This window comes from Pteropus medius, unplaced genomic scaffold (genome assembly GCF_902729225.1).
Source record: "Pteropus medius unplaced genomic scaffold, Ma_sr-lr_union100, whole genome shotgun sequence".
Lineage (NCBI taxonomy): Eukaryota > Metazoa > Chordata > Mammalia > Chiroptera > Pteropodidae > Pteropus > Pteropus medius.
The window spans coordinates 6,263,947-6,288,860 of NW_024348242.1; the positions used below are offsets into that span (position 1 = coordinate 6,263,947).

General features: G+C 56.0%; 1 protein-coding gene across 2 annotated transcripts in view; it reads left to right on the forward strand.

The window, feature by feature from the left end:
* Positions 1–24,914, forward strand: part of SH2B3 (SH2B adaptor protein 3) — a 42,298-nt gene that overhangs the window by 8,949 nt on the left and 8,435 nt on the right. For both annotated transcript variants that reach the window (XM_039879466.1, XM_039879465.1), the window contains exon 2: positions 7,753–8,508. In XM_039879466.1, coding sequence (XP_039735400.1) covers positions 7,780–8,508 — 729 coding nt within the window. In that variant the 5' untranslated portion in view covers positions 7,753–7,779. The remainder of the gene's footprint in view (positions 1–7,752; positions 8,509–24,914) is intronic.

Sequence of the window (24,914 nt, forward strand, 5' to 3'; positions counted from 1 at the left end):
GCTGGGTAGCCCTCAAGTAGTTCAGCCCATGGGGCTACTTAGATGTCGGTTCAGCTGTGCTACCCCAGGACACTCTCTACCTCCTGGAACCTTTTCAAGGGCAGCAAAGGGTCTGGGCTTAAGGCACTTGGAGGGACCTCCTGCTGCCTGTTCTAGGGCCCATCCCACACATTTTGAGTGGTGGAGACAGGGCACATAAGGCACTTAGTGCTGGGCCTGGCACCTGATGAGAGTAATAATTGGCACTATTAAATGAGAGGCCTTTCTTATTAAGTTCTCACTTGTCCCTGAGAGCAAATGGCTCCGCCAGCTTCTCGCTGTGAGGCCTTGGGCAAGTTACTTGACTATTCTGGGTCTAACCTGCCCATTGGGGGCCAAGAATCCCATTCTCTCCAGGGTATAGGAGCCGAATGTAAGCTCATATTCGAAGTGTATGATCCTGGCACAGAATGTTGGGTATAATTGCTATAGCTGTGTTACATACCTTGGGTTTGTCCCTTAACCTCTCTGAGTCACAGGTCTCATTTATGATATGGGAGTACAAATGACTACAGATAAGGTTGTTTTGAGAAGAGGCATGCACAGTGCCTGGCATACAGTCAGTGCTCAATAAGCGTGAGTGCTACTCCTATTTAATGCCCCAGAGGGGCCTGGCACTTAATTGCCAGGTTTCCTGGGAAAACCGTCCTTGGGGACCCCCTAGTGTCCAGCACTTTGGCTGGGCGGGGCAGGAAGCTGCTTCCATCCTGCCGACCTCAGAAGCCTGCCTCAAAGAGTCTGGAGGTGTAATGCAAGTTCCTCTTTCCCAGGCAGACCCAGTTCCCAGCTCCTGTCCTCCCTGAGGAAACTGAGGCGGGCAGGCCGCCCAGGGGAAGTGACTCAGCTGGGGTCACTCGCTGAGTCAGGCCTAATTGGACCCAGGAGCCCTGCGCCCCAGCTTCCTGGCTTCCGGGGGCCTGAGGTCCCTAGGGGACTAGGCAGGTCCAAAGGCCACAGCTGGACACCCACTTGCTTGGGCCCTGGTGCCTGGGTGACCATTATTCCTTGGTCTAGGCTCTAGAGTCCCACTGGCCATCACTGGGCTGAGCAGCCCAGTGTCTTTCCTCCCAGCAGGGGCAAGGGGCACTTCCCCAGGAGAGCAGGTCCTTCTGGCATCCCCCAGCCCCTCCCAGGCCGGAAACCCGGCATCGGAGCAGATGGCTGGAAGATTTTTTCCTCCCACGCCACCCCGTCAGGGGTCGGTGATGGGGGATGGGCTGCAGGCTTCCTCAGGAGCCAGGCCTGGAGCCCCTGGGGGCCTGCCCGGATGTGGGCCCCCACCCTGGCTGGCCAGGGGGAGCCTGCTGCTGCCCCATGTGTCCCCAGGGAGGCCTGGGAGGGAGGAAGTCTGTGCCCTGCTCACCGGGAGCTGACTCACAGGGCGCCTAAGGCGGGGTGGGGGGAGGGCTGGCTTTTGGCGGCTGTGGGGGGTGGGGACTGAAAATGCGATCAGGGGAAGTGGACACCAGCGGGTCTTTGGCACGGAATTTGTCCTTCGAGAGCTGGCACTCTGGTGTCATCTCACAGGAGGAGTCCAGAGAGGATGATGAGTGTGGGCAGAGGCACAGGAGTGGGTGGGCTTGAGCACACCCCTCCTGAAGCCCCCAAAGCAGCACCACTGAGGGCGGGGTGGGAGCTCACTGGAGTGGTTCTCCTTGTTGGGTCTCACTCTTCTCTCTCAACCCAGGGGCAGTTAAATGCAGTCACATGCTCGGAGGGAAGGGGGTGGGGTTTGGAGTGTGCTGCCTATTCTTGGGAATGGTTCCTGGCTTTCCCTACCTTCCCAAGCCTAGCTGGGGCCGGGGTGTCAGGCTGGGGGTGGGGACGGAGGACGCTAGAGGACATTTCCTGTCTGGCAGACTGTGCTGGCCTGATAAATGTCCCCAAGCACTAGGTGACCCAAGAGGGGGTGCATCAGGGCACTGCTTGCTGCCCAAGGGTCTAGGGCAGACCACACCTCTCAGTCTCCCTTTTGCTCCTTACTTCCTAGGGGCTTTTCCAGTTTTGCCAGCTTGAATGATATGAAATGGCAGCGGGCCATCTTCCAGTGTGTGTTGGAATCCCCCCAACTCTCTGGGCCTCCTTGGGCAGGGGGTCTGGGTTCCTAGAGAAGCTGGTACTGTGGGTGGGAAAGACATGCTCCCTGTGGCTGAGAGTCAACCCAGAGGCCTCCTTGGAGGAGGTGTCTCTGAAGGTGTGAGTCTTCCTGCCAGAACATCTGTGATCTGGAGGCAGGGGTGCTGTGGACCTGGGGGAGGGTGGAGGTTCTTGACTGGCTCATTTTAACTTCATTTACAACAGTTTAAAATATGCTCCTGAAGCCTTGGCAGGTCGAATTCCCACAGGTGGGTAAAAGTTTTCCCTGCACCTGGGCCTGATAATTAAAAGGGAAATATTAGCTTCCCGAGATGACATTACCCAGGATGATTGGGTGGAGGAAAGTCTGAGAGTCCCTGTCTCTGGGGTCATGGGTTAGAGTGGGCCCCACAGCTGTGAGCCGGGAGTCTCAGCTGTTTAATGAATATGTTTGAACGAGGGACCCCTAGGGCATGGGCTAAGGCTTCAGGGCCTTCTCCAGGTCCCCCTTAGCACGCACTCTGGTTGACATAGTTCTGAACTCGGGGTCCTAGGAAACAGATCCCCCCACCCTGGTGTTAGGATGGGCATGGAGGTAGCTGCCTCCATCTCCACGTGTTTGCTTTGGGGATTTGGGAGTGGGGCGCCAGGATGAAGTCTTCCTGCTCCACATCTAACCTCTTTGCCTCTCGCCCTGCTGTGGGATTTGGGGGTATCTTGGAGCCCTCCCCCACAACTAGTAACTTCCTGCCCAGAAGGCCAGGCTGAACAGGTAGAGGGGACCCTTGGATTTGCAGCCTCCTCTGTGTAGAGGGCTGTTTATCCCTCTGGCAGCCCAGGCTCCCAGATGCTCCAGTGGGAGTACAGAAGTGCCCCAAAGATCCCCCTACTCCTGCCAGCCTCAGCCTGGGGGCTTCCGGGAACCCCCATGTGATTTATAATTATTAAATGCCAAGAGCTTTTCAGCCCTGATCCCAAGGTTGGTCAATTGCTCTTTTTTGTGTGTGCCTGACACATAGTTAAGTGCTCAATAAACTGCTACCACCTGGCCCAAGGCAGGGACCACCTTCCTGTGGCCTGGCTGCCCACATGGCCAGGAAACCTCCCGGCATGTCCCCTCCCCAGTGCGGGCCACGGCGGAGTGCGCAGACTGGCCATTTCCTGCTCGGCTGCCTGATCAGCCCCTCTCCCCTGAGGCCTTTTGTTTGGGTTCCCATGGTGCCCCTGGCCGGGCCCACTAGGCCAGGCTCCTGCCGTGGCAGACCTGACCTTCTCTGGAGCTGGCAGTCCTCTTTTCTAATAATAATAGTAATAAAATGGCAACAGCTACTCATTTCTTGAGCCCGAGCCAAGCACCTCATAGACATTAGTTCTTAGAAGGCTCCTAATTTATTACTATTAACGCCAAAAGAACATCAGCCTATTTTACAGATGGGGACACTGAGGCTTAGGGAGGCACGCTCCTCTTCATCACCCAGCGAGAAGCAGCCTCAGGTTTGGTTGGTAGCTCCTCTGTGGAGAGGTCATTGGGGAGGGGCTCGGGTTTCTTGCGGCTCCACTGCCTTCTGTCTGCGGGTGTCAGGAGCGTGACTCCCTGGGTGTGCCGCTGGGCAGCCTGTCTAAGCCCCAGGAGTTCACTGATATATCCAACTATTTCTGGAGCGCCTGCTCTGCCAGGCCTTGGGGAGCTGGCAGGAATGAGGGGGCCTCTCAGCCTGCTGGGCCACGCATCTGGGTGGAGGAGGGTGGACAGAGGTGGATGGTGGGCGGCATCGCTCACGTTTATTGAGCACTTGCCAGCAGAGCAAGCTGGGTTCTAATCCCAGCTCCGCCCTCACTGGCCCTTTGACCCCAGGCAGGCCACTCCTCCCACACCTCATCTATAAAATGATCATAGTGCTGCCGCCCCCCACCGCCACCCAGTGGGGAATAAACAAGCGAATAAATGCAGAGCATTTGCCGCTGAATAGGGCACATAGCATGAGCTAGTGGCACTGTTATTTCTGTTTTTTTCATTTTCACCCTGTGGCCGGTTTCCTGACCACCTGGTGGGTTTGGGGCGGGGACCCAAATGAGACTTTTACACTCATTCCTTCACTGAACACTCACTGGGAAGCGAGCCTTCCTCGCACTGTGCATTCAGGCGCCGGTCCGGCATTTTGGGGCATCTCCTGCGTGGGGACTTCGTTTCATTGCCAGCTCTGGGACCTGTCAGTGCTTCAGCTTCTCCATCAGTAGAATGGGAGCAGTACTGGCCCTACGTCCGAGTGCCGTCATGAAGCTTGGGGTAGTTAATGTTTTGCAAAAGTAGTTAAAAAATGTCGTGTATAGCAAGTGCTCAGTACATGTCAGTCTTCGTATAGAGAAGTTGGAGTGGGGGCCATGGTGAGGGTGGCTGCCGGCCGTTGCCTTGGCAGTGAGGGCGCTTCAAGTGGGCACGGCTGTTCCAAAAGGCTCCAGCCAGGGTTTGGCCCAGCAGCTGGACTTCAATTCAAGACTGACATGCAGGGGTGGACAGGGACAGGTGTTCCAGGCAAAGGGACAGGCCTGGACAGAGGCCCACGGAGGTGGGTTGGCTTGTTAGTGGGTGCTGGCCACCACGTATCTGCCACAGGAGCCAGAGGTTGCAAATGCAGCTGACCTCTTGCATTCATTCAATCATTCATTCAACAGGCATTTATTGAGCTCCCGCTGTATGCTAGGAACTGAGGATGGAGCAGGGAGCTGCTGGCCTTGTGTTACATACCTGTCTGGTGGAGAGATAGGCACTAACTAATCATAGCTATTGAATGCTAGCATGTGACCAGTGTGCTGAAGGATAAGTTTAGGAAGCACCTTGGTTCGTGAGCTCAGGGAAGGTTTCTCTCATGTGAGGTTGGAAGCTGACAGAGTAGGCGGGGCAGAGGGAACACGAATGCAGTCACCCAGAGGCAGCTGGCACGAGTGGGGGCAGATCACACGGGTTCTCGTAGGTGGGGCAGGAGCTTGGGCCTGGAATCTGCGTTCTCTGGTTCCCCCAGCCTGTGAACACGGTGCCTGCCTCTCCTGTGTCAAGGCATGGGTGTGGGGTGGCTGTGGGGTTGACCAAGGACAAGGTCACCCACACATGCAGGTAACTCCCCTCCCCGCTTCAGCAACAGAGTTTGTATTCTTGGCTGAGTGTGGTGGTCAAGGGCACATGAGGCCCTTCTCCCTTCCTTCTGCCCAGCAGCTTTAATTGACTACCTACTATGTGCAAAGTGCCTATTATGTGTAGGTGCCAAGGAACCTATGATGTACACAAGTGTCGACTGTGTGCACAGCACCCTCCCATGTGCTGCAAGAGCATCTACCTGTGCTGTCTGGGGTGTCCTGCTTCGATCCGCTGCGGGGTCACCACTGTGGCTTAGAGGTGGTAGGGGCAGCCCTCACTGCCCTTGCTGCTTCCTTGCAGGTCTGCCCAGCAGGACAGGTCTCATGAAAAGAAGGTGCCCATGAAGTGGGGGGTGGCAGAAAGAACTCCAATTTCTAGGTTAAGATCCTTACAACCATCTTACGAGGGAGATAACATGCTGCACCCTGTTTGACGGACGAGGAAACTGGGGTTCAGAGGGTCCAGTCAAGTGTCAGAGGTCAGTGTGTGTGTGCGCGTGTGTGTGTGCGTGTGCGTGCGCATGTAAGTATAATGTAGTCCCAGGAGAGCAGAGATTTCTGTCTCGTTTACCGTCGTATTCCTCGGGCCTAGCACATTGCCGGGCACACAGTAGGCCCTCAGTAACATTGACGGGGAGGTGAATGAGCAGCCATGATTATTTGTCCCTGTGGGCGGGTGGGGCGGTCAGGCCCAGCCAGGCTTAGTTGGAAGGACGGACAGTACTGGTGGTAGCTAGAGAGCTCCACGGTTCAGCACCGTGGACAGCAGAGGGTGGGGGGCTTCTGCCCTTTGGCTGGTGTGGTGCCTGAGGAAGGACCTGCAGAGGCCACAGAGAAGGGAGCCTGAACTGAGGTGGTGGGCTAGGGCCTGCCTGTCCTGACGCTCCCCCATCAGGGCAGGAAATATCTTTGTGCCTCTTGTGAGTCTTGTTAATTTATCCCTTTTTATTTGTTGTTTTATATTTATTTTTACTGACACCAACAAGACACTCTCATTGTAACATTTAAATAATAACAGCAGCCAACCATTATTAAGCTTTTCCTAGTTCCTAAGGCCTTTACTTTCACTCAGATAACCCTCCTAACACTCCTATGAGCTAGGTATGGTCACGATCCCCATTTTGCAGATGGGGAAACCAAGGAAGAAATCAAGTAAGTCACCTAGGTCTCACAACTAGTAAGTGGAACCAAGGCTCCAGGCTTCATGTTCTTAGCCATATTTTCCAGGGACAAGTAGTAACGGTCTTCCCTGTTTGCGTCTCCCCCACCCCCTGCATCCCAGCTCTGGTTCCTCCCCAGAGCCCATCCACTGCTTCTGGATGGGCTTGCTCCAGCCATACCTTTCTTGTCCACCACTTACATACATTTATGTATCCATAAAAATTGGTAGTTAGTTTTGCGTGCATTTGTGTAAATAGGATCACAGTGGCCTGTGGTCTGCTTTTTTGCTTCATGGTGTGCCTTGGAGATCTCCCCGAGGTGAAGGCAAAGATCTTCGTCCTTCCTCAATGCTGCAGAATATTCCAGCCTGGGGGTGCACCACAGTTGATTTCACCAGCCTCTGACTGATGGGCATTTAGATTTTGACAAGAAAAAAATTCTGAGATGTTCTAAATTAAAATTACAGTGGCTGGAGAGTGAGAGGGACAGAACAGTTAGCCCATTAATAGCTGTGGGCCAGCTCTCACAAAAGTCTGCTCACACTCCTGCGTATCTGTTGGAATTTAGCATGAATTTCCAGGTGGCTGTTTTTGTGATTATCGAACCCCAGGAGCCTCCGCTTCTGATTTACATATGAAGTTTCTAATCTGCTGCCCACAGCTAATCCACAGGAGCAGACACTTCTTCCTTGTGGGGTCTGCGCCTATCCCAGAACTGGCCCCACTTCAGCTTCTCCCATTCCCTTTGTAGCTCATGTAAATCCTTTCAGAAAGGCTTATACCACCCGCTGGATATATAAAAACGCTTGCAAGCCTCCAGGACAAGCGACACGTTGGTCTTTCCTGCCTAGCCACATTGCTGGTGGTTTAGACTCCATGCCCCAAGACCCATCGTCTTCTTTTACTCTCTCTAGCAATAGCCTAATAAACCTTTTCTTTCAAAAAGACTTTCAGCCGTGGAAGTTAAAATTCTTGTTGAGCCATTGTAGGTACTTTTTCCCTATTATAAATGCCGGGGCAGGAAATGTCTAATGGACTCCTTCTGTATATGTCTCTCTGCGCATGTGAGCAAGTATTTCTCTTGAATACTTAAAAGTGTAATTACTGGGTCTGAAGTTGATCCTGTCAAATTGCTCTCCAAAAAATACGTACCCCTTAACGATCCGCAGCAACATGGTAGGGAAGTGCCCATTTTGCTGCATCTTCACCAGCATTAGGTGTTGTGAATAATGTTCGATTTTTGACGTGGTGCCTGGTGAATGCCAGGTCCTTGGTGGTGGTGTGAAGGGGTCACTGCCCACCTGTCCGCTCACTCCTTGTTGCCCACTCCCACCGTGTGTTTCAGCCTGGCTTCTCCACCTCGGTCTCCGCCATGAACGGGCCCGCCCTGCAGCCTCCCTCGGCCTCTTCCACGCCCTCCGCCGCCTCGTCCGCGACGCCGTCCCCGCGGGGCTGGAGCGAGTTCTGCGAGCTGCACGCGGTGGCCACGGCCCGGGAGCTGGCCCGGCAGTACTGGCTCTTCGTCCGCGAGCACCCACAGCACGCGCCGCTGCGCGCCGAGCTGGTGTCGCTGCAGTTCACCGACCTCTTCCAGCTCTACTTCTGCCGCGAGGTGCGCCAGGGCCGCACACCCGGGCCGCCGGCGCGCGACTACCGGGAGGCGGGCCGCGGGCCCCCGGCCAAGGCCGAGGCGCCCCCAGCCGAGCCCGGCCCGAGCCCCGCCGCCCCCAACCTGCCCAAGGCCCGCAGCTCGGAGGAGCTGGCCCCGCCACGGCCGCCTGCGCCCTGCACCCTGCAGCAGCACCTGCGCCACAGCCTCCGGCACATCATCCGCCGCCGCTCGGCCGGGGAGCTGCCGGCCGCCGGGGCCGCGGGGGAGGCCCGGGCCAAGCCTGGTCTGGCCAGGAAGCGCCTGCCCTGGAGCCTGGCCCGGGAGCCGCCGCCCGAGGCCCTCAAGGAGGCGGCGCTGCGCTATAGCCTGGCCGACGAGGCCTCCATGGACAGCGGGGCGCGCTGGCAGCGCGGGCGGCTGGCCCTGCGGCGCGCCCGGGGCCCCGACGGTGGCGCGGACCGCGTGCTGGAGCTCTTCGACCCGCCCAAGGTAAGCGCTGTGGCGCGGGCTGCTCGCTGCGTCGCTGCGTCGCCGCGTCGCTTTGTCGCGCACGGCCACGGGTGTGGGTGGTGACGGCGCGGGGTGGGGCCTTTCTTTTCCAGCAGGTGGCTCCTAAGTGTCCAGAGGGAAGTATACCTTTTTTAAAATGAACATTTTCTTTGAGAATCATTTCATTTACAGAAAAGTTGCAAAGATAGTGCAGGTTCCCTTATAGGCCGCACTCAGCTTTGCCTAATGTCGCCTTGCGTTACTGTGTACCTTTGTCATAGCTAGGAACCCACATTGTAATGACCCACATTGGTCATTACCGTTAACTAAACTTTGAGGTTTCTTTGGATTTTCTAGCTTTTTTTCCGAATGTCCCTTTTCTGTTCCAGGATACCAATATTAAATTCAGTTGTCACGTCCCCTTAGGTGCCTCTTGGCTGTGACCGTTGTTCAGGCTTTCCTTGCTTTTGATGATCTGGACAGTTTTGAGGAGCGCCCGTCAGGGATTTTGTAGAATGTCCAGGGACACCATATGTGGGTGTCACGTGGGCTGTGGCAGGTGGGTCCAAGGTCTTTGAAAACCCAGACTAACCATGACAAATCGGAGTTTTTCTAAGAGGTTCAAAACTGTAGAATTCCTTCGCACCTCCCGTGCTTTGTGGATGTCTTCTTACAAGTTTTAAGTTTTGTCTTTGCCCTTTGCAACCAGCTTAATTCTGGCTGTGCGGTTGGGGCCGATGGGGCACTGTGCTCCACACCCCTGCTGCATCTCTGGCTCAGGTGTACCACAGTGACGGGAGTGTGCAGCTTTCATTTAGCTCCTTTCGCTGCCATCCTATTAAGCACTATGGTCTTGCTCTAGAGACGAGCAAAGCGCATGTGATCCCAGCTCCCGGGTAGCAGTCTGGGCGTGGAGGAGCCTGACAGGTGTTCATGCACCCGTTCAACAGATATTTACTGAGCACTTACTATGTACCAGGCACATGCTAGGTGCCGGGGGAACTGGCATAGTGGTGGGGGCTGTCGCAGGCAGAAACCTACAAATGAGCATAGAATTATAAATTACATACCGGGTTCTACAGGGAACGCCATGGGCCTCTCTGAGGATCACTGAGGCACCCTAACTTGGTGGTTGGGATGGGGTGTTGTCAGAGAATCCTCTTGTGTGAAATAACCATCTCTTCAGCTTCATCATCGCAGTGTCATGAGCACACATTCCGTGTTTCCTTGTGTGTGTGTGTGTGTGACCGTGTGCCGTGTGTGTGTACACACCTAGTAGTGCTCCAGGGGACACCATAAGGAAAACTTTCTTCCATGTCCAGAACCACTTACCGACTCCTGCCCCCATGGGTTACATGTCTGTGTTCTTGAACTTCATGGAAATGGGGTCACAGGGCAAGCCACCTTTTATCTGCAGCTCCTTCCGCCCGGCATATTTCAGAGACCCGTCTGTGTTCCCGTGTGTGCTGCAGGCTCGTCGCTGCACGTCTCCCTTTGTGTGGATGTGCCGCTTAGTTTATTCGTTCGCTCGCTGACAGATACTTGAGTCGTTGCCACTCTGGGGCTTTTATGAATAGCGCTATTAGGAAACCTGCACGGAGCTCTCTGGACTCATGCTCAGCGCTGTCAGGTAGATCCCCGGAAGTGGGCTCGCTAGGTCACACATGGCAAGTGCAAGTTTAACTGTGTAAGGAACTTACACTTTTCCAAGTAGCTGCCGACTTAGCCTCCCCACTGGCAGTAAGAGTTTTGACTTCAGCCCAGTGGATGTGTACTCAGTAGCTCACCGTGGCTTTAATTTGCTTTTCTCTGATGACTCATGAGGTTAAGCACCTTTTCTTATGTTTATTGGCTATTGGAATGGACTCTTGGAAAGTGCTTGTTTTTATCGAGTTGTCTAACTTATTGATTTGTAAGAGTTTATATATTCTGGATACACTTCCTGTGTATTGTAAATATCATCTCCCCTGCTGTGTGTGCTGGTTGCCTTTTACCTTCTCTAATGGGCCAAAGTTCTTAATTTTAATGAAGTCCAGTGTATCCACTGCCTGCCTTTATGGGTTAGTGCTTTTCGTGCCCCGTTTAAGAAATCTTTGCCTACCCAGGGTCATGAAGCTCGTTCTTGTCTTTCCTTCCGGAAGCTTTACTGTTTGGGCTTTCCCCTTTGGACCAAGACCCATCTCAAATGCGTTTTCGCGTGTGGCACAGGGCGGGCGCCACTCTTAGCTTGTTCCACTGGCCTGTGTGTCTCTCCTCATGTCAGCACCTCACTTTCTGATTCTGCTTCATGGTCTTGAGAAGGTGACTTTTGGACCAGGATCTTAATCCTGAGTAAAGAATCCCTGGGAGTGCCAGGCAGAGGGAACAGCGTGGGCAACCACCCTGAGATGGGAAAGCATTTTGTGTTTTGGAGAAAGAATAGCAGAAGAGACTAGCGTGTTGGGAGCACAGGGAAGAGGGCACGGGGTGAGGGCAGTATGTGCAGCAGAGGTTCCCGTGAGGAGTTAGCATTTTATTCCAAACAACAGAAGCTGTTAGAAAAATGCAAGGGCAGATAAAATTGTTTTCTCCTCATTTCTAAAGTCTCGAGGCTGTGACGCCATGAAAGGTAAATAATGGCCCAAAAGCGTGTGTTATCTGCATGATAGTGTGGGGTTCCCTATAAAATTTCACTTTAAAAAACAACTTCTGCTTAAAAGAAACTGACTTGGAAAACCAGGTGTCAGGAGTCAGATGGACCCAAGTTGGAATAATGAATTAGTTCTTTCCCAGCTCTGAGGCCTTAGGCCAGTGACGTCACCTCTCTGAGCCTCAGTTTCCTCCTCTGTACAACGGGCCTATTCATAGCTGCTGCCTCGTGGGGCTGTTGTACTAGCTGGGAGAACACATCTGCTGAGCGCCTGGCACAGGGAAGCGCTCAGTGTTACCAGCCCTCCTTGTTGTCACATGGCTGCTATGGTAATGACTTTGGGACTGAGAACACAGATTTATTTCCAGTGCTGGTCTGGGCCCTCAGTGTCCAGCGGGGCGGCACCTTCAAGGCTCCCATTCTTCAGGGGCCCTGAGGGCGGGCCCCAGCCAGAGTCCTTAGGGATTAGCAGTGGTCGTCTGGCCCTGGAGAAGCAGCTGGGTCCCTGGGGCTCATCGCTCTGCACAGGCCACCTGGGGTCCTGCCATAGGCTGAGTGGTTGCTCTGTGACCTGGGGTGTTGCCCACAAAGCTAGCAGCCCTGGTGGGGCTGCTCCCAGCTCTTCCACAGTGTCTGGCCTGACAGCGGTTCCATCAGCTTCTGACAGCTTGCGGGTCGGACCCAGCTCCGCCTCTGAGCAGCTGTGTGACCCTGGGCCAGTCACCTCCCCACTCGGAGCCTCAGTCTACTCATCTGTAAAGTAGGGTCATTGTGAGGGCTGTGGAGGGAGGGAGCTCCTCGTTACTGGGGGTGTGTAAGCGGAGGCCACAGCCAGGCTGCCGCAGTGTGTCGTGGGGGGAGACATCTGTGGCTATTTTCCAAGGTCTGAAGATAGGTAGAGAAGTCACAGCACTCTCTGGCTTCAGTGGCATGCCCCTGCAGGTGGTCGAGAGGTGGGGCAAACCCTCCCTGCCTGTGCGCTGGCCCTCGGGGAGACTGGCGATCGCTTTCCCTCGGGGGTGGTCACTGAGAGCCCCTTAGCAAGAGGCAAGCTCTGACATGAGAGGGGATCCTGAGATCTGGGTAAGGGAGTCCCAGGCTGAGGACATGGCGGGTGCAAAGGCCCTGGGGTGGGCATGAACCAGGAGTCTCTGAAGACCAGCCAGTCGGCCAGGGCTGGAGCGAAGGGAGCGAGGAGGAATGAAGTGGAAAAAGTGATGGGGCTGGGTTAGCTGGGGCCTGGGGCACAGTGAGGGTTTTAGATTTTACCCTAAGAGCAGTGGAGCCCCTGGAGGACTCAGGCCCAGAGGGGCCGAGGCACTTGCTGGAGCCCAGCAGTGGGCGTGGGCTGGAGGCATCCCCTGGGTCTCCCGGGGTCAGGCTGGCTGTAGGGGAGTGGCACGGTTCTGCTTCTAGAAGACCCTCTGGTTGCCATGTCCACTCCATCTGTGGCACCACCCCCTCCTCCGATCCCCCTGACCCCAGGGGATCCCCACCCTCCAGCCCCCAGCCACACACTACCGAACCGGCTCCCTCAAGTTAGAGGGTGTAGAGTGCCAGCTCCCTCCGGGCCAGGCCTGACATGCGCTACCTCACTTGGCAGTTCAAAGAAAAATAAGAAAGTTGAATTCGTTGCCCATGTTTCAAAAGACAAAATGGAGAGATTTCACATAAGAATCTAGATTTCTGGTTTTTCTTATAAAATTGGTGGCTCTGGCAGAGCTCGGCCAGCATCACTGGGAGCAGGTCTCAGCTGGGGCTCCACCCGGGCTCTGCAGGAGGAGGCAGTGGGGGTCCCAGGGATGGGAAGAGATGAGAGGAACAGCCACTGGACCGAGGGTGGCTGGCCTTGGGGCAGGGCCACCCTGGGAGCTGGAGCTGGGGTCTGTTTTCAAATGGAGCATAACTGGCTGGCCATGGCCTTCGGGCCAGCCCTTTGTTGTTTTGGGCCTTAGTTTCCCCATATGCCCAGGCCTCCGGGTTGGCTGAGATGGTCTCAAAGCCTTGTCATATGTGCTGGGTCTGGGGGCTGAACCTCACTTTCTCTCATCTGTATAGGGGTGACGATGGAATTCTGGCTACTGTTGAAAAATACCTTTTTAGCCAACATTCATTTGGCACTTATTATATTCTAGGTACTTGACTTGTATGGCTTCACTTAATCCTCATAGCAGCCCCATGAAGGAGGTGCTATGGTTACCCCTATTTCACAGATGGGGAAATTGATGCCGAGAGGGTAGGTGACTTGTCCAAGGCCACACAGCTCTTGCGTGGCCAAGATGGACTGGAACGCAGGCAGCCGGGCTGCACCTGTGCTTAGTAAGTCTTTAGAAAGACTTACCATCGGTGGTGGTGGTGGCGGCCTTTAACCAGTGGCCTTACATGTGTTTTGGGTTCTCGGACCAGGAAAGGCTCCTCGTATCCATCTTGTCCAGTGCCATCATTTTACAGATGGGGACACTGAGGCACAGAGGGAGCTGGCCTGTTCCTTCCTCACCCAGGGCGTCCTGCCCTTGGACTCTGCTGCCCAGCCCAGAGGAGAGGCAGAGGAAGGAGGTGGGGGACCCCTCAGGGGACTCTGCCCACAGCCCTGAGACCCACACCCCCCCCACCACAGGCCTCCGGTACCCCCAGGAGGAAGTGGCCTGATTGGGGGCAGCTGGTCCTCGGGGCAGTCATGTGACTTGATTTTCTTGGGCCTCAGTTTTCCTCATCTGTAAAATGATAATGGTCGCAGCGCCCGCCTGTGGGGTGGTGGCCCCTGGAGGTGGCGGCAGATTCAGTGCGAGCTGACCGGGCGGGTGGGGGGCACCTCGGGCCCCGCGTCCAGGCGGGATACATTCCCGGGCGTCCAGGAACCAGGCCACCTGTCTCCACCCTCAGAGCACATAGTCCAGCGGGGGAGACACCCTGGGGGACCGGGCTCGTTACAAGGGGCATCCCGGGCCTCGGGCCCCCGCGTCCGCCCATGTGCCGGGGGCCTGCCCGGGAGCACCCGGCCTCCGGGCGTGCACATGGCCCGTGGGTGCTTGCGAAAGCCGGCGGCCAGCGCGCTGGTGTCGCCCGCGGGCTTTGCCGAATCAGCCCCCTCGCGCTCACCGCGGTCCTGCAGGGCGGGCGCTGCCCTGCCCCTCCTCTCCGCGGGAGGGAGGGAGGGAGGCAGAAGTTGCTGCGTGGGGCCCGTGGGGCCCGAGGCTGGAGCCATGTGCCGAGTGTGGGAAAGAGGAAGCAGAAAGAAAGGGACGTCCGCCGGAGGCCTGGCGGTTTCCTCTCGGAGGCAGGAGTGTGAGGAGGAGGAGGGCTGGGCAGGAAGCGGCCGGCGGGAGGGGCAGCCGCTCGGGCTCGGCAGACCTGGGGGGGCCGCCTCTGCGCCTCGGGCGTCCCCAGTGGAAAGGCTGAAGGCCTGCGCCCGCCCACCTGCCCCGCGCCCCGGGGCCTCAGCGGGCTGAGCCACCTCACGCTCCTCGCTTCCATTAGTTGTTTTGACATGACAGGCACCGACCACGTTTGACAAATCCCATGGAATCACCACACACCGAGGTGGGGACAGTGGTGAAGCTAGCCCACAGATGAGGAAACTGAGGCACAGAGTGGAGGGACTTGCCCAAGGCCACACAGCTGGGAGGTGACAGCTGTGGGCCCGCTAAGGCCAGGAGGATTGTGTTCAGGCTCCAAGACAGGCAGAGAAACCAGCCACCCGCCACCGTCAGCCCGGCGGCTCTTCACGGGCGGACAGAGCCCGATGCCCCAGTGGGGGGACGGGAGCTGAGAGGCCAGCAGCTCCCCAACTCCACCCTCCCCCTGGGGACCGGGAGCAGAACGCTCTCAAGGTGACGGTGGAGTTCCATCGTTGCCCTGGCTGCTCTGTGACCCAGGCGGGTCCCTGCCCCTTCTGACCTGTGAAATGGACAACCAGGGGGCTTAGTCTGGGCCTCCGGGGCAGGGTAGGAGGAAGGGGTGCTGCTGGGCAGAGCTCCTATGGGGTCCCCAACCGCATACACAGCCACCCCTCCTGCCCCTCATTGGGGTTCCCTGTATCATCGTTTTTTGAAAAGTGCTTTGTCTCTTAGAAGAAACCCCCAGCCATGCCCAAACCGCGGGCAGATGGTATCGGCGTGCTTCCTCTCAGCTCAAATTCTGTGAATCCACACACTAGAAAGTGCCCTGATTCCAGCAGCCGGAGGACGGGGAGCGGTGTTCGTTGATTACTGTCACCCCGGGGGCCTGTTTCTATGCCCCCGCCTGCTCCACAGGCCTGTTTGCTGTCACCAGCATATTGGAAGTTGGTCTTCTGTTTTGTTTGTTTGGGAGACTGGTGTTGGGACGAGGCCATCACTGTGAAGTCTGGGCCATGGGCTTGATGGCCAGGGAGAGGCCTGGCTGAGATCTTGGCCTGAGCCTCAGTTTCCCATTCTATAAAGTGGGATGTCCGTACTTGCCTTGATGAGTGATTACGAGCCAAAACCAGGCTCAGGGAGGACCTGACACGATGTATCTCCATCCCGAGGGGTAGAAGAAGGGGCTTCCTGCATGGGAAATGGCCAGATCCCAGAGGTGGGTCCCTGGCCGCCCTCCCTGGGATGGGCAGCCACCTGGCTGGCCCGCACAGAGCCCGGACTGGGCACCAGCTGACGGCCTGCAAGCTGGGCGGCGCCGCTGGAAACCCCCACCCACTCCTTTGTGGATGGAAGGGAGCCGGTGCACGAGAGGACGTCCTCGCGCTCCAGGCCGCCGGCCCTCGTGGTGACGGTGGTGGTGGGGAGCTTCCTCCCCCAAGGCAGGAGGGGCCACCTCAGCTTCCTTTTTGGGGCCCCATACCCCCTTTGCCTATCTCCTCTCTGAACTGGGGAGGAGGCCACTATTTTCCTCAGGCCTGGGACCTTCGGCCCCTGGAACCTGTAGGTGACGGTGGACGTGGGAGACCCTGGGTGGCGGATGCCTGAGACCCTCCTGTCGCAGGTTCAGCCTGAATCCCGACGGCAGCGAGGTGGAGTGCTAGAAATCTCCAGTAGCAGCCGAGAGAAAAACCTCTCGGCAGGGAACCTTCTGAAACTAGAGGCCCTGCTTCGTCTCATCTCAGATCTTTGTGTAATCTAGGAAACTTACTGAGGGCCTCCAGGTTCGAGTTCCTAATGTGTCTGGTTTTGTCTTTTCAGTGAATAAAGCTCATGGCAGTAACTATAGAAAAGTCACTGGAAAGCCACCCACAAACTACCCAGAGAGAACCAGCATTTCCATCTTGGCAGATGTCTTTGTTCTCGTTCTTTCTTGTATTTCTTTAACTTTCCCCCCAGATTGCAGTTCCTTCAGCTCTCACTCGCTCAGGCAGATTACCCCTGGAGTCCCTCTTGTGTGCCAGACACTTGCTCAGATGCTGGAAGCACAGGCAGGAACTTCTGGACGAACACCCCGGCCCCAGTGGGCCTGACGTTCATCTGCCTGCTTTTTGGCACTTACACGTCTTGACCATCTTTCTGTTTTCTCAAATATTTTTCAAGAATGTCTTTTAAAAAAAAAAAAATACTGGCTGTGAAGTTCCTCACACCAGCCATCATATATTTACCTATCATCTAGACTCCTATTTCAATCATCTCTATCTTTTTTGTTCAAATGGAGAACCATGTGACACACATCTGGTACTCCAATCTCAGTGCCCATCTCTGATGATTTCCTTGGGCTAAACTCCTAGAAAGGGAAGTGCTGGTCACAGGCTTTGTGGGTGCCTCCAGTGCTGCACGCACGGCTCCCTCGCAAAGCTCTACATACTGCGCGATGAACCCGTTGAAGTGTGCAGTAGTTTTTCGTATATTTACAGCGTTGTGCAACAAACACCGGGGCTAATTTTAGAACATGTTCATCATCTCAAAAGAAACTATTGGCCTTCACTCCCCGTTGTTTTCCTCCCCTCCCCCGCAGGCAACCATTAATCTCCCCCCCTCTCCCCTTTGCCTGTTCTCTTCACATAAATGGAATCAGACAACATGTGATCTTTTGTGTCTTCTTTGACAGCGTAATGATTTCAGGGTTCACATTTCATTTATCTGTTCATCTTCGGATAGTCGTTGGGTTTCCATGTTTTGGCTGTTATGAGTGGCGTTGCCATGAACACTGGTTTCAGGCCACCCCGGGGACAGCAGGTTTGTTTGGTTCCAGACCACCTCAGTAGAGTGAATCGTAATCTTTTGTGCTGGAGAAGGGTCTTGCCTTCAGTTTGTAAAGTAAAAAATGCGACATCTGTGACATGTCATCGAGTGAAGTGCAGGAAAACGAGGTATGCCTGTACAAGTTTGTGTGGGGACGTGTGTTTTCATTCCTCTCGGGTCTGTGGCAGGTGGAATTGCCAGGTTATGTGGTAACTGTGTTTAACACTCGAAGAACCAAACTTCCAAAGCTCAATAGCATCTTATACTCTCGCCAGCCATATATGAGGGGTCCAGGTTCTCCGCCTTCTCACCAACCACTGTTACCTTCTGCCTTTCCGATTCGAGTCATCCGGGCAGATGTGAAGGGGACTCTCACGGGGTTTTAATTTCCCTGACGGCTGAGGATGTGCCAGGTATCCACCTCTGACACCGCTGATGCCTCCTTTTCAAGTAGCCTTCCAGAAAGGTCATGCCCACTTGTCATATCACCAGTAGTGCCAGCCCTGGGTGTTATTTTAAAGACCTTTGCCAACTTATAGGTAAAAAGCGGTTATCTTGTCCTTTCTGATTATGAGTGGAACATTTTTTTTTTTAATTGAGATATAATTCACATAACATACAATTCACCATGGTAAAGTACAGTTCCTTGGTTTTATTAGATAAGATAAATATAATTACTTATATATTCACTGCGTATGCAACCACCACTCTGATTCCACATTTCCATCACCCTAGAAAGCAGCCCTGTACCTATTAGCAGTCAGTCCCACTTCCTGTCCCCAAACCCCAGCCCCTGGCAACCGCTCATCGACTTTCTGTCCCTACAGATTTTGACTGTTTATCTTAGACTCTTGGTCATTTGCATTTTTGGCGACTTGCAGGCCATTTACTTTGGGTGCTTGTCTCCTGCACTGCCTTTTTCTTGTCGATTTCCAAGAGCTCTGTACATGGACGTTAGCTCTGTCACATGTTGCAAATATTTCGCTGGTTTGCCAGTTTACTTTCAGTTGTGATCCTGAGCTTCTTGGCTTAGGGAGGTTAAGTCTGGACAGTAAAATACAGTAATTTTTCCTTTATGATTTTGTTCTTTGCTTTTTCTACTTAGAAAGGCTTGGGACTAGATAATGACTTAGGTTTTATTTTATGCTTTTAATTATTTAATCCAGCTGGCTTTTATTCTTTGTGGCTGGTGTGATTTCCTGTTGTTTCTTGATATCTGAAATGCTGTGTGTCAAGGCATATCACATCGTGAACGCTCACTAAATGTGGGCTAAAGATAATAGTAATGACAGGTCATGCCAGATTGAGCTCTGAAGGGTGGAAGGCGCCGGTGTGGTGGCTGCAGCTGTGACCTGGCCGGCGTCTGGCTCTTGGCCTGGTCTCTGTCAGCTCAGCCGCCTCTGAGCCGTCCTGGCCTTCCTGCAGCCCCTCGAGCCCGAGGCCTTCACTTTCACCTCTCCTTCTGAATCATCATTCTTCGAAGGCGGCCTGCGGCCACGTCCCTGGCTTTGGGGGATCTTGGTGGTGATGAGCCCCCCTCCCCTCCGGTGTATCCCCTGCCCCCCACCGAGGCTGGTGACCGAGGTTATTTGTTGTTTTTAACCACAACTTTTTCCACCCTCCTCCCCAGGTGTGGAGCCAGACTCCGTTGCTGGGTGGAGGGGGTTCCCCAACCTGGTCTGGCCCCGCAATGGGGCTGGGAGGCAGGCACCCCTTCCAAGGCCCCAGGGGCTGGCCAGCTTGGGCACCCCTGGCCCTGTGACACTCACTGTGTTGATCGACCACAGACTCCAGTGGACTCATCTGCTCTCCTGGGGGGTGGCTTCCCCAAGTCCACAGAGTCCACTCCTGTGTGGCGGGAAGGCCTGGGGCAGTGCCAGGCTTGACGCTGGGCACATCCCCTCCCAGCTCGGAGGCCTGGACACGTGACGTGGCCTCTCAGGGTCATAGCTTCTCCTCCTGGGTGCTGACCACGGCCTGGCCCTCATGGCCTGGAGTGTCTCTGGGTTTGAGGTGGCCGGGAGTGGCACTAGGAGAGGAAGGCATAGCCTGGGTAAAGGTGTGGGCTCAGTAGGACACGGCACTTTTGCTTTGGGGCTCTGTGGCCATGTGGGGTGGGAGGATGCGGGTTGGGGGTACCTGGAGAGGACTGAGGAGCAGGATGTGGTCGCTCAAGGTATGAGCTGGTGGCAGGTGGTTTGCAGCTGGCAGCGAGTTTGGAGTGTGGCTGGGCCCGCCCCTGCTGCAGACCCCTGGTCGGCCCGGGGGCCTGTTGGCCGAGCTCTTCCAGAGAGGCTTCTGCCCTCAGGGAGGGTTGGGGCACAGGACAGCAGGGATCTGAGGCTGGGTGCGAGCAGCCCGGGATGCTCACTCTTCACAGCAGTCAGCTCCAGGACCTGGACAGTCGTTTGTTCCAATTTGTCACCCTGAGAGCCAAAGGTTTCAGCGGGATGGCGGCCCGCGTGGCAGGCATGGCTCGGGTGAAGGTGCAGAGAGGGGAGAAAGCCCGGAGGAGTCAGCGGGTGGCCTGGGCAGGGTGCTGGCTTCCTCCATTCCTGTCCTCAAGGCCCTGTCCCAAGACATGCCCCCCCAGGTGGGGCCGGGGTACAGCCTGGACTTGTCCTTCTGAGGGGTAGGCAAAATCAGCTGGTGGTGCTGGTGGGTGCTTAGCTTCGTGGCTCACCTGTTCAGTCACGCCCACGAGGGGGTACAGGGAGTGTGGGACTTCCAGGAGTCTTAAGCCATGGTCCCTCCCCTCCCCCTTGTGCCCAGCCTCATAGCTGCCTCACCCAGACTTGGGCACCTGCAATCTCAGGAGGGGGCCCAGTAGCTGCTGGGGGTTGGTCCCAGGCTGGTTCTGTGTGTTGGGAGCTGTCTCTGTATGGGGGTCTCTGGGTGTTTGTCTCTTGTGGGGTGGAGGTTGCTCCAGCATCTGAGAGGGGCTTTGTGTCCTTGTGATTCTGTGTGTGAGGGGTGGTCTCTGATAGGGGGCTTTGTGATTGCCGCTGCGAGTCAGGCTGTCTGACATGGGGGGACTCTTACAGGCTTGAGGGGGAACTCCTTGCAGGCGGGGCTTTAGGTTAGCCCCCAGCCCATCTGTCCCAGCATCTCTGGATAATTACTATCCCCCCTCCTCCCTGGCCTTGGAGGGTGCAGGAGGGAGGGGAGGTCAGGCCCCCAACCCCACACTGGGATCATTCAGGATGTGAGGGAGGTGAGCTGATGGGGACCCTATCTCTGTGCAGGGTGGTTATATTTGGGGGCCTGTCTCCCTGTCTCTGGCACTGAGGGGCTCTTGTTTGCCAAGGAAAGGGAGAAGCTGACTTGATCCATGTGGCCTTTCTGGAAGTTTCTCACCCGCTTCTTGCTTCAGTGTGGGAACAGGAGGCAGACCAAGGGGTGATCTGGCCCATAGGGAATGGGGACATCTGGGCGACAGGCAGGTTCATTCACAGAAGCCCTAGAGGGTGCGTCCCTTATCACCTCCATTTTACATATGAGGAAACAAAAGCAGAGAAGTGATTTGCTCAGGGTCACACAGAAAAAAGTGGCTGAAGCAGGCATTTGAAGGGCCTGTGGGGGTGGGGGTTTGGGGCCCTGGTTGGGGGCAGAGGAAGGAAGTGGCCTGTGGCCTGTAGTTCCAACATTTGTTCAGTCCCTGGAACCGGTCCATGGCCTGCAGTTTGCCCCAGAGGAGCTGGGGAACAAGGGGCTGAGAGAACTTGCCGCTCCTGTCCGCCTCTGCTCCCCAGACACCTGAGGGCTGGGTCCCTCGCACCCACCTGGCTAATCACCCATCCATCCCACAAACCCTCCTTGAGGACCTCCTCTGGCCCGAACCTGGTGCTGGGCCTCAGCTGGAAACGAGGCTTGGTGCCCTGTCCCCACCTCCCGAGGAACTCCCAGTCAGATGGCGGGGCAGCTGCATCATCAGGAAATTATGGCCGGGCCTGATAAGCCCCTGACCGAGGGAGAGGCACAGGAATCGCACTAACCACGACGTGACCAGAGAAGGCTCCCTGGAGGAGGGGAGATTTCCTCTGCCAAGACCTGCAGCCGGAGAGCATGGGCCCGGAGGCGGGCAGGGTCCAAGCCCCAGCTCTACTCGGCTGCGCCCTTTGTGGCCAGGACAAGTGACTTTGCCTCTCAGGGCCTCCATTCCTCCATCTGTAACTTGGAGTTGGAGGCAGTGTGGTTATGGGGTCAAGAGCTTTCTCTTCCCCATCTTCTCCCCTGGCCAGCTGGAGCCCTGGGAGGCCCAGCCACATTCCCATCTCTATCTTCCATCCTTGCCCTGACCACCCTCCCTGGAGCATCCCTACCATGCCGCTGTGCCTCTCCCTAGGGTGAAGAGTCTGCAGTGGGGCTGCACCCTGTGCCCCACTGGTCCCCAGCACTCACGGAATGTGGCAAACAAAAGGCCTGTGATACCTGTGGTAGGAACCGGGCACTGTGCCCAGTGCTGGGTATGCCACGGGAACAAGACCACATCCCTACAGAGCCATGTCACAGGCTGATAAATGCAGTGAATGGAGTAGAGGGTTGTGTGATGGTGACTGTATTTAGACACTGGTCAGGGAGGACCTTCCTGAGGTGGTGACACTTCAGCTGAGACTTGGATCTGAGAAGAGTCAGATCCGGGCAGATGTGGAGGGACTGCCTGGCAGAGGGAACAGCGGTGCAAAGGCCCTGGGGTGGAGCTGCTTGGTGCATTTAAGGAGCAGCAGAGGCTGGTGTGTCTGGAGCAGGGTGAGAGAGAGGGACAGTAGACGAGGTTGAGGTAGTAACAAGGACGAGGCTGTACGGGCTGCTGTGGGCCCTGGTGGGACTTGTGCATGTACCCTTGGCTACATGGGGCCCGCAGGTGGGTTCTGAGCAGAGGCAGGGGATGGGAAGTAGCTGGATCTGGGTACATCTGGGAGTAGGACTGATGTACAGCAGCTTGGTTTTGATGCTGCCCACTGCAGGAGGTTCAGGATGTCACCTTGTTTTCCAACTCCTCCTGACTAGGGAGGTCCCCGGTAAGCACCCCCTCTGCCCCAGCATCCACCGTTCTGCCTCCATAGGATGGACTGTGCCTTCCACTCCCCTGCTGCTCCCTGGTACCTGAGGGAGGGTGGAAGAGGGGTGGGCGCGGCCTCCCTGCCCAGCACTCCCTTCATGTCCGCCTGGGGCCCGTGCTCAGTTCATTTCCAGAAGCTCCAAGCCAGTTGGTTGTGATGCATTCTGTCCTGTCCCCCAGGTTTTCTTAGCCTTGTGTCATTCGTGAAGCAGCGATAAAACACCAGCCTCAAGGGCTGTTGGGGGGGTCACGAGAGGCTCCCCACTGTTGGTCTTCAGACACAGATGGCGCAGGGCAGTTAGAGTTTTCTCACCAGAGTATCACTGTACTTGACACCCAGGATTGTCCTTTACTCAACTGACGTTCTTACTTCGTTGGTCCCACCCAGCCTATGAATGAATTCAGCAGTCCAGAAGCCACTGGTGGGTGGCCCAGGCACAGATGGTGCTCACTGAAGGTGGTGTGCAGAGCCTGTCACTTCTGGCCACAGCTGACCTCTGTGGACGTGGCTGTACTTTCTGGCCTCTGGGCACTGGCTCGCTATTCCCTTAGCCTCCAACGCCTTTCCGTCTGGCTTCCCTTCGGAGAGTGTTCGGCAAACATTCATAGCCACCGATTCTGTGCCCTGCCAAAGACACAAAGGTGGAAAGGGAGCAGGGCGGCCTCCTTGAGTGCATGGTCGGGAGACGACGAGAGAGCTGACTGCAGCGGGCAGGTGGAGGACAGGGAACAGCTTCCTCAAGGAGGGAACTGTCCTCCAGAGCAGGTTCCTAAGGCCCAGCCCCACCGTGCCGTTGCCCTCGGGACCTTCCCAGACCTGTGAGAGCCTTTGTACGCGCTAGACTGCTAAATCCTCACGGGACGGCAGTGGCGTAGTTACCACACCTTACACAAGCAGAGCTGTGACTCAAGGCCAGGGCCGTCTTAATTCTCAAACCCCAGGACGGGGATGTTGCTGTGGTGGCTGCACAGGCCCCAGAGAGGTTTCTGAGCAGGACACTGGGTGGCCAGTCTGGGGAACACAGGGGTCCCCCAGGATCCTCTGCTCTAGTCCTTCTCATCTGCACAAGAGCTGCCTCCTCCCGGAAGTCCTCTTGGCACCAGCTGCCAGGAAGCTGGGACAGATTTGTGGCAGGTGCAACTCTGGTCTATGTTCTAACAGTTGTCTCCCCCTCCCTCCGAGTTTGAGTATTCCCGTAACCTGACTATAACCCTTTTTGGAGCAAAACAGGACATTTTTTTTTTTTTTCCAAGTTGGTGTTTTGATACCAGTTAAGACTTGAGTAAGCTTTTTCCATAATGGCGTTTCATCCATTTGTTCGTTAATTCATTCTTCTAGACAGCATCCATTGGGGCTCTGGGCCGGGGGCACTCAGCTGTCCATGAATGGGACCTGGAATTTGCTCTGAGCCTCCAGGTTTTCATCCAAGACCACCTCCATCCAAACCCCATACTCCTGGAGGGGGTGGGGGGGGGTCAGCAGGGTCTGCTTACTTGTCCCCGTGTAAACCGAGGCTGCATTTAGTGCCATGCACAAGACACCAAAGGTAGTAAGTAGTGAAGCTAGAGCTTGTCTAACCACCTCCAGAAACAGGCCCCAGGCCACCAACATGTCACCTTAAGGGCATGGATGCTATGGCAGAGATGTGTGACGTGGACCTAGCTCTCCAGCCATACACTATGTCCTATTTCCTGTCCCGCTGTTGCTCTTTGTAGAAGAGGGCCCAAAAGCCTCAGGAGAGGGAAGACTGCCAGGGGCTCTGTGGCCTGTGGGGTTCCGGATGCTGGGTGGTCTGTCCTCGAGGCTTTTGCTCGAGGATAAAGGTTCCTTTGGTGGCCAGGCAGGGCACAGTGGATGGAACAAGGCCATTGTAAGGACCCGGCCTGCCCATGCCACGGGGCCCTCCATGCCAGGCCCTTCGCTGCTTGGGTGCGAGTTAGAGGCCGTCTTCCCCCACAGCTCCCCGTGGAGGCAGCGTGCAGAGCCGCGTCTGGCCCCACAAATAAGCCTGCTTCTATCAAAGGATTCAAGATGACCGCCAGGTCTGCACACTCAGCGGCCACTTCCATACCCCACCTTAGAATAAGCCCAAACCAATTTCCCCGGCCAAGACCCCATTGGGTCTACTGTGGCCACTTTAGTTGTGCTTATCTCTTCACTGTGGGGCACAAGTCCTGTCAGTCTCCTTGAGTGTCCATGTGCTTCCCCACTTCAGGGCCTTTGCAAAGGCCAGCCCGGCGCCTGGGAGGCCCAGCCTTGCTGCTGACGTAGCCGAGGTCAGCCCTTCCCTGCTCCGCCTGCTGGTCCGACTCTCCTTCCCGCTGGGGGCCCACCTCCCCTGGTACAGCGGAAGCTTTTGAGGTCAGGGGCTGTGTCTGTTTTGTTCCCACTGTGGCATGGGCACCTGGAGCTTAGTGAGGGTTCAACCAGTCCTTCTGCTGGGGTCTCGAGGGTATGAATGGTGACAGGCCTCACTCAGGATGGTTGTGAGGACATGGCAGAACAGGGTGCAGCCCCAGTACCTTGGAAAGCTCTGGAAGGGTTACCCTGGCCTCTGCCCCATAGCACACA